Genomic DNA, 9,310 nt, shown 5'->3' with positions numbered 1-9,310 from the left:
GTTATCCGGTCAAGAACAATGCAGTATGGCGCAGAGCATTGTATTAGGTGATTTCCTACCCAAAACTTGGACAGTTATTTTTATATCACTTTCCTGTGAGCTTCACTAAGCTTAAGGTTGTTCTTAATTTAACACGTTGGTGAAAAGCAAAGAAAATTACTAGTGATTAGTAGTGCCAGCTTCTTTCCGATTTAACGAGCCTGGATCATTGATTAGCAATGTCACTTTTCTTTCTGTGAGAGATCATGGAAATTAGGAGATATTTCTTCACAGAAAGAGCAGTCAGGAATTGGAGCGGGTTGCCCAGGGAGGTGGTGGCGTCACCATCCCTGGGGGTGTTCAAGGAAAGGTTGGACGTGGTGCATACAGACGTGGTTTGTTGGGTGACATTAGTGGTAGGGGATGGTTGGACCAGATGATCTTGGAGGTCTTTTACCACTTTAATGATTATTCTATGATTCTATGGCTGTTGGATGCAGCAGAAATGTACAATTGATGGTGCATCAGCTCTCAACGTAGATGAACGCTATCAGTCGCTGCTAGCTGTCATTCGAGCCACTTACTCACTTTTATATCGAGCGCTCTCAGGCTTAAACCACGTTCACGAATAAAATAGAGGAAATAAATTGCACGGGCTGCAGCCAAAACCCAGGGAGGACACGGTAACAGCCTGTACTGATGGGTGGACAATTTTATTGCGGCAACCGCCCGGCGGTTTGGGCAGGACCGGCTGGGCAGGGGAGCCGCGGAGGGCAGCGGCCCCACACCTCCCCTCCTCCTGCCTTCCCCCGGGGGCTGGCAGGAGGGCGGCAGGTCCCCAAACCCGGTCGGGGCCGGCGGAGACCCCCGGGAGGGCAGCGCGGGGCCTGCGCCCGAGGCGAAGCCCCGGCCCCCAGCAGCCGCCCGGTGCCGCCCGCCCCGCGGCAGGGGCGGCCGCAGCCCGGGGCCTCCTCCCCGGCCCGGGGCCCCGGAGCGGGGCTCAGCAGGGCGGAGCCCGGCGCTCCCGCTCCGCCCCAGCCCGCCGGAGCCGCGGCGGCCGGGGCCGGACAGGGCAGGGCCGGGCCGGGCCGGGCAGCAGCGCCATGGGGCTGGAGACGGAGAAGGCGGACACCCGCATCTTCATGGACGACGACAACTTCCCGCCGGGCGGCCCCGCGCTGTCCGAGGCGGAGAAGTACGCGGAGGACGAGCAGGACCGGGACCCCCACGGGCTCAACGCCCACCTGCAGGTGGGTCGGGGCGGGCTGGGGCTGGGGCTGGGGCGGGGGCAGGGAGCGGAGCGGAGCGGAGCGGGGGCAGCGGCTGACGGCGCCGCTTCTTCTTCCAGCTGGGCTTCGAGGACGTGATCGCCGAGCCCGAGCTGACCCACTCCTTCGACAAGGTCTGGATCTGCAGCCACGCGCTCTTCGAGCTCAGCAAGTACGTGCTCTACAAGCTCCTCAGCCTGCTGCTCGCCGTGCCGCTGGCCCTGGTGGCCGGGATCGTGTTCGCGGCGCTCAGCTGCCTGCACGTTTGGTGAGTGCGCCCCGCGCCGCCCCGGCGAACGGCGGACAGGTCAACCCGCGCCGCCCGCTGCGTGTTACAGGGGAGGGAGGTGAAGACGCTGCTTTTGCGGTGATTCCGCCCCACGCCTTGCTGTGTAAGCTCCTTGGGGCTGAGAGCCTGTCCCAGCGTTTCTATAGCGCCTCGGCTGGCTCTAGTAATAGTAATGGCCGCTTGTTTCTGTAAACCGCAGTACAGAAGTTGTTAAAACGTGTTGAGGATGAGGCAACAGGCACAAACTGAAGCACGGGAAGTTCTGGCTCAATATGAGGGGCACTTCTTTACTGTGAGGGTGACAGAGCACTGGGACAGGTTGCCCAGAGAGTTTATGGGGTCTCCTTCTGTGGAGATACTCAGAACCCACCTGGATGCGATCCTGTGCAAAGTGCTCTGGGTGATCCTGCTCGGCAGAGGGGTTGGACTACGTGATCTCCACAGGTCCCTTCCAACCATTCTATGATTCTGTGTTTTAAGTGAAAGACCTGGGCAGAAGTATTACCTGCACCTGACACCTTCTCAGTAAGGTTACCTCTTCCCTTTTTTGTCCTCACGGCCTGAAGAAAGCTTTTGAGGGCCCAGCTTGTGCTTTCTTTGCTACTGTCACAAAGTCTGCTGTCACTGCCTTATATCTGGTACATGGCCAGCTCTAGGTGCAGTGCCCCAAATCACTTCCACCTAAGCAAAGAACCCTTTCAGAGCTCAGGCAAGCTGCTTCTGACTATGGCCCAGGTTCACAGGCGAATACAGTTGCTCTCCAAGCCAGTAAAGCTGGTGTACCTGAAACAGAAAATACTGGCAAAATACCAGGGAAGAGTATCTTGAACCCAGAAAGGCAGTTGATTGTGGAGAAGGAAGAAAGACAGGAGAAAGAATAATATTGAGAAGAGAATTGAAAATCCATCAGGCTGCAGAGGAAGGGATGAATGTGGATTATCAATGTCGCTCCTAGACTAGGATTTTCCATATACATAGGTTTTGGCCAAAGTCTCATTTGACTTGGGTAGTACTGGAATCATGTTTTCCTTTGGTAAGGAAAACAAAATACAATCCAGAAACTGGAAAACAGACTCAAAATGCTAGAAATACATTGGATGTATGAACCTCTGATTGCAGTCCTTTGGTTGCAGATTTCAGTTTTCCAAAGTGGAATGGACATTTGGGTTGATGATGTCATTATAAGCCACTTCAAAAACTGATTAACTCAAATTTTGGAGCATGGAGAGTTTGTATAATATCCAAAGGAGTTGTGATCTAATTTAAAGCCACCCACCCACTACTTCTCTGGCCCTCAAATCATCATATAGTGTGCCCAGACTTCTAGATCTGCCTTTGGTCACTGTGCTGTACTGTACCATAACTGCAAAAGGGTACAGTAGGCAAACAGATTTAAATAGTGGAATATCGATGGAATAATTCACAGATACACAATTTATTAAGACTAATAAGTTTTTGTGCTTCCAAATGATCTTGTATCTGTATTTCACAGCCTGGATACATAGACGTTTCACTGAACCAGGACTCAGAGGTCTATTTCTATTTATGCAAGTGGTCCCTAGTGACTCTCAGGAGCTATGGATTCCCAGAGCATTTGAAATAGAACTGACTGAATGTGGCACTCAATTTTGGAAAGTTTCCCTTGACTTCCTGTGAACACAAGTGTTTCCCGACTAAATAATTTTATGTCCCCAGTTTCATTGTCAATATGGAGGTGATCTTCTATTTTGATCTTCCTTGCAACTGAATGAGTATGAAAAAAATTGCGTAGCTCAGAAAAGCTATCTGCACCCCTTTGGATCCCACCCAATGCTACAATCCAAAGCCAACACAGTCTAGTCTTCCCACAGACACAACCTGGGTTTGTTCCAACACAAAGGTTGAACACACTGAGCCTATGTTAACTTTTTCTGCAGCTCCCAGCATTCCAGCTATCTTGGGATTAAGGATTTCAAAGTCTCTACATTTGGGAGGGTAGTTCAAGAGCAACAGATATCAGAGGTAATAAAGGGTCAAGCCATAGGGATCCTAAATACATGGTATTGGCTTCTATGTAATCCCAATGGGCCTGGAAAAATAGTAGCTCCTTGTTTTATGGGTGAGGGGAAGGGCATTTTATTGTAACTCTGTCTTCAGCTGTTGAAACGTCATGGGAAAACTCTGAGCACACCCTCCCACATGGCTGCCTGCAGGAGGGCTTATCGGAGTCTCTGTGCCTCCCTCAGTGCATCCAAACCATTGAGATGATGACGTTGATCAGTTGCAGGGAAACCTTTCCCCAAGGATAAATGTGAAACTGCTTCAACAACAAAAGTCCACAAAAGTCTGACAGTGCTCCTCATGCATCAAGGACGCTTCATGAGTTGTACCCCTCATATCTGAGAGTAAATGCTGTCTTTCATCAGCAAAAAGAGCTCTAAAAAAGAAAGCAAGCACATGAGACATCACAGAAAGCAAAAAGAAAACTGAGTAAGAAATACATAATAATACACCATAATTTTCATTGTGACCTATAAAAAATGAGCATGCTATGGTTCTGTTCTCAAACTGGCTTCTTGAGCTGGATTCCAGATATACATTGCCTGGTGAAAGATAGCAATGAGTCAAAACTGCAATAGCTAGCGGGTTAGTAACCTACACAGAATCTAGTTCAAGGAAGGCTTCTTCTCTCTATTGCTTCTCTTTTACTCTTGGCTGTCATTCTTGGCACAGACTACACATTCAGGAGTCGTCAGACCAACTTTTAACATCTTTCTGTGAATATCTGAGCAAACTTTTAAACATGGTCTTGGACAGAAGCTGTTAAGGTTACTGGTTTTTGAATATAAGCAGGATACTGCTGGTTTTCCAGGCAGCCCATGCAAAATCATGACCTTTATGATAGATCAGGTACTAATTCTCGTTCCAAGCCACACATTTGCAAACTCTTGAAAATCAGCTCTTGAACCTCACATACACTTTTTTGTAGTCTTATCTGAAAAGTGTTCTCATATGTTATTTGTTTATACTGAGAATCAGTGCATCATTTAAGAATCCATAACCTGAGTCTTGGGTCTGAGATGAACGCTTAAGCATAAGGACTCAGCCAGCTTTGTACTCTTGTCATCTGCTAGAGTCACAGTTAGTCTGAGATCCTCTTAGCTTGAGCTTCTATGCACAGTGCTAAGATGTAGCCAAAGGCATACACACAGAAAAGTAGATACGGGCATGCATTATCTCTTACCTCATTCTCCACAGCTTCTATTTGTATCACTTTTACTATCATAGTCAACCCTGAAATCCCTACATGCCTGTCTGAAATCGAAAGAAGTTACAGTTCAGCTGTGCCATGAAGGTGGCCTTATGGTCTGGTGTTGTCCTGCTGTATACGCATGTCTTCTGAACAGGAAGTAGGCAGATGTTGTTTTGCTTCCTTTTTAGTTTTATCTTTTCCAGTCTACCTAGGTCCTGGGATGTACAATGCAGTCATAAGTAGCCCAAGGGTTACTAGGACTCTACAAGAAGCTCTGAAACTGCTAGTCAATATTTAGGAGTCTGTTCACAATACTTGCTTATATTGTAGTGTCATACAAGGCTTTTAATTCAGAATCATGATATAGTGCACACACAAACCCAGAGCTGGGTAATTTAACCACTGGATGATACAGTATTGGAAAAATAGCATTAAGACATGTCTGGGATTCCATTTTGAAAGACATTGCAGGAGAAGATGTGATTCTTCACTTTAAAGCGAGAATTTGAATTAATAGGGAATTACTACTCCAAACACATTGCCCAGCTCTATAAAAAGTTGAACTGCCTCCTGAGAAATCAAAAATATCTTTATAAATGAGAATTAAGTTGTTCTTTGCTATTTTGAAGAGGTGCTTGGTTCTTGACAATGTTTCATTAGGAAGTAGCAGGGAAAAAAAGTAAAATGAGCAAAAGTGAGAAAGGATGATGGGTATAATACCGTAGATGTCATTCCTTGAACAGAAAGAAAAGAAAAAAAAAGAATAGGGTGGAACAAGGAGGATAATCTGCTCATTTCAGGTCAACAGCTCCCAAAAGAGGTGACTCCTACTTAGTGAGAGGATGGGTATTTTATAATATATATACATAGAACAATTTAGTGATAGGTCATGCAGGTAGCTGAAATACCTATATCAAAAAATCCTTCAGCTTAGATATCAAATTCAGAACATATACATAGATACATATATAGATATGTATGCATATTATTAATGTTAGAAAATACTAAGCAGACTGACTTTTATTTAAAAATTGAAAGCTATTTACATTAATTAGTTTTGTTTGCTAGCATGTTTCACATATCCTCCTATGGAGATAGCCTATGCTGTTTTCAGCATGCATTTACCATAAAATTGGATAATAAATATAAAAAGATTACAGAACATTATCAAAACGTTGCTATTTATTGTGTTTAACATTATTGAAAGATGTTGATTTCTGGTGCTATGTAGATGATCTCTGTAGTAGTTGCAGGTAGCATGATCACTGCTTTTCCAGCCTTTCCTAATGAACTCCTTGTGCATCACTGCATCCTTCTGTGAAACTTGCATAATGTGGTATTTGGTTAGTTTGTGTGATCCAGTTTATGGAGGATCCAATAGAAATATAAACTTTTCTGCTTCCCTGCAAATCAGTTAGATTTAAAAAAAAAAAGATGCAGGCCAAATTGAATTTAGATGGTAGCTGAGAAGCAGCAGCCTTTACAAACTAAACTGAAATGGGAAAGGGGTGAAGTCAACAAAAGCTGAGTAGTCATTTCTGGTGTTTTCCCCATGTTGCTTGGAGAAATACCATTTTTTTTCCCTTTGCATTACTGATGTTTATCAACTGTGTGCTAACAAGTGAAGCCCTGATTTTAAATTCTATAAATTATCTATCCTATATACACTGATACGATATGTGATTATAAAGCAGATAGTTTACAGGGTTCGGTATAAAACTATAGGTACAGTATTCCTGTAACTCTCACAGTTCTATATAATGTGTATACTACTAGCTGTTTCAGCAGAGACAAAGAAAGAGATGGTTTTAGAAAAACTATTCTTGTTATAATCCATCTGGGTTAGTTTAGAGCGCAGCACAGACATACTAGTATATGGCTTGCACTGTGTGTTAGAAGCTGAGAATCCAGTTAGATAAACATTAAAAATATATTTTTTAATTCTGACACTTTAGGTAAAAACTTTAACTTTCTTAAAATGTACCCCCTTTTTGTTTTGTTTTGTTTTGTTTTGTTTTTCCTACACTGTTATTCTGAGCAGCACTCACTGGAAATACACAATACATATTTTTCAGACCTGTGATAAAATTAACTACTTTGTCTAATACTTCCTTCATCCCATCCAAAGTCAATGACAGTTCTGCACCAGAATTACGTGGAAGCAAGACTGGCCTCTTAAATTTTGAATGCAACAGTGAACTAGAAGAGTTTATTGTCTTTATCAAAGAAATCTGTATCTTTTACCTAACACAGGAAATACACGTTAGCTATAGCACACAGATTTTTGAAAACCTTGTTCTAGTACCACTTCAGTATTACATAAATTATTTATACTTTGGATTTGTCTGTACCCATTGGGCTTAGTGAAATGACTAAGGGTTTCGGCCAGAAAGTGATTAGAAAAGGAGAATAACTTACACTAGTGTGATTACATACCTTGCATCTGCTGGCCCTGGTGAACCAGCCGTATGTGCTCTGGTGTTAGTCTGCTTAGCCCGAGGCACTGCTCATGGCATTGCCTTGGAGTTGGGGCATATGGAGAGCATACAAGCTCAGCAGACTGGAAGCACACAATGTTCAAGTATGCACCCTGAGTGGAAAAAAAGGAAAGAAAAAAAAAAAAAGAAAGAGAGAGAGATCTTTTCCCTGGTCAAGAGTTTTGACCTCTTTCTACCATAGTTTTTCACCCATAAGTGAAAAGCTTCAAGATGTCTACAAGATTCCTTGTATAGGAAGTTTGGCACGTCTCCTACAATGGCAATTAAATGTAGCTGAATGTCACTTTACTGATTCTGTTTATTGGAGCAGCTTGCAACAGTGATGGTGGAATGATGGTAGAATGAATGGCGAGGTGTGTGTGTGAGAGAGAGAGAAAAGAGATGCCAGAAGAAATATCAGACAAAGGACAAAAGAATGTCCCAAACAGATCATAAAGAACACTGTTTCCAGTCAGTCAAACTGGGGAGTGTGTGGTTTCTGTCAAGCCCCCAGGACCCACACTCTGGTTCCTTAAAGGACAGCTCTGTCCTTCAACCACAGTGGGATGGCTGCGAGGTTGCAGCCCGTCACATACACCATCCCCTCCAGCAGCAGGAAGAGACAGCAAAAATTCACCCCTATGAAAGGTATGTCCAAAAATTAGCTCAGTGTTGGCATTTAAGAAGCAGAGACATGATGAGGACTAGCAAGCTATTGCACACAAGTGAGCATATATGTCGTGGTGCTTATGCATGGGTAGATGTGAGGCTGTGAGAGAGCGAAATCTACATAGAGTACAAGTGTCTAAGATAACATTGCTTAGAGATTTAGAGTCATAAAATCACCTTCCTTTTGCATAAGATCTCACACTTGGGTTTTGTTATCTCGATTTCCAAATGCTGTATTGGCAATAATCTTACAAATCTTCCATGTGCTCTTTTACAGGGTTGTGGTGCCATTTGTGAGAACCTGTCTCATGGTCTTGCCTTCTGTGCAAACCATATGGAAGAGCCTGACGGATGTTTTCATTGAACCTTTCTTTCATAGCGTGGGCCGATGCTTTGCCATGGTTAATATACGCCTGGATCAAGAGTAAACGTCGGGGATGCAACAGTGCTGTAATTGTAGATGGTGTTATACCTCTTCGCTAATGTAACATGCAAGCACTTACCATTCATTCCAAACTGTTAAGATGACAATGGCTGGTTTAAGTGGGAACATGCTATTATTCTAAAACTCATTTATTTTCAGGGAATCGATTTAAGACTAAGTAGGCAGTTTTCATATCTTGCTATTTTAACAACAGAATAAATGTGGAATAAGTTGGCAACACTTTATTTTAATGGTACGTTGATTGCTAGATTACAGGAGAATTCTCTTGGAGGTTTAATTGCCATCACAGTGATAATGATTGGCGCTATTACTATAAATTTTTAAATTGGTAGGCTGGGATACTTCAGGTGAAAATGGTCCCAAGGGTTTCACGCTGACTTTATTACGATTCCAACAGGGATAACTTTTGGCCCTCACTACGTAGAATGATATACTCAGTCCTTCATTATCCACAGCTAAAATGAATGTGACTAATTGCATAAGTATTCAGAGAAATTAACTGTTGTGTAATTATCCTATATCGGGGAAAAAGATCCCTGTAAGTTTATCCCTTAAAATAAGGTGTTACCTAATGATTTGGATCATCAACTAATATGTATATTTTATTTAATGAGAAGTTAACTTTGCTGTATATTTTGTACCTTTGTAAATGGCACTTGATCAGCTTTCTTTTAACTATTATTTTTATGGTATTTGAACTCTAACAAACTTATTAGGCAGCCAGAGTAAGACACTGCAAAAATGACTTCAGATAACTAAAATTTCGATTTATAAATTATGCAGATTTTTAAGTGTTGCTGTGCAATTCTAGTATATCCATTATATATAGTTGTGTGTAAAAGAAAAGATAACAAGTTTTTTCATACAAAACTATGCAAAAGAGTTGGAAATATCTGTTTATGAGAAATGTTTTTTATTAAAAATGGGCTGTAGTAAACACAACCCTGCCTA

General features: G+C 43.1%; 1 protein-coding gene across 1 annotated transcript; it reads left to right on the top strand.

The window, feature by feature from the left end:
• Window positions 1-1,050: 1,050 nt before the first annotated feature.
• On the top strand, window positions 1,051-9,310 carry CAV2 (caveolin 2). The gene is made up of 3 exons (XM_032205775.1): window positions 1,051-1,229; window positions 1,328-1,515; window positions 8,192-9,310. Exons 1-3 carry the CDS (start codon window positions 1,083-1,085, stop codon window positions 8,340-8,342), a joined length of 486 nt encoding a protein of 161 aa, XP_032061666.1. The 5' UTR covers window positions 1,051-1,082; the 3' UTR covers window positions 8,343-9,310.

Source organism: Aythya fuligula, chromosome 1 (assembly GCF_009819795.1).
Source record: "Aythya fuligula isolate bAytFul2 chromosome 1, bAytFul2.pri, whole genome shotgun sequence".
Lineage (NCBI taxonomy): Eukaryota > Metazoa > Chordata > Aves > Anseriformes > Anatidae > Aythya > Aythya fuligula.
The sequence above is the reverse complement of the archived record's forward strand: the minus strand, read 5'-3'. Positions and strand labels throughout refer to the sequence as shown.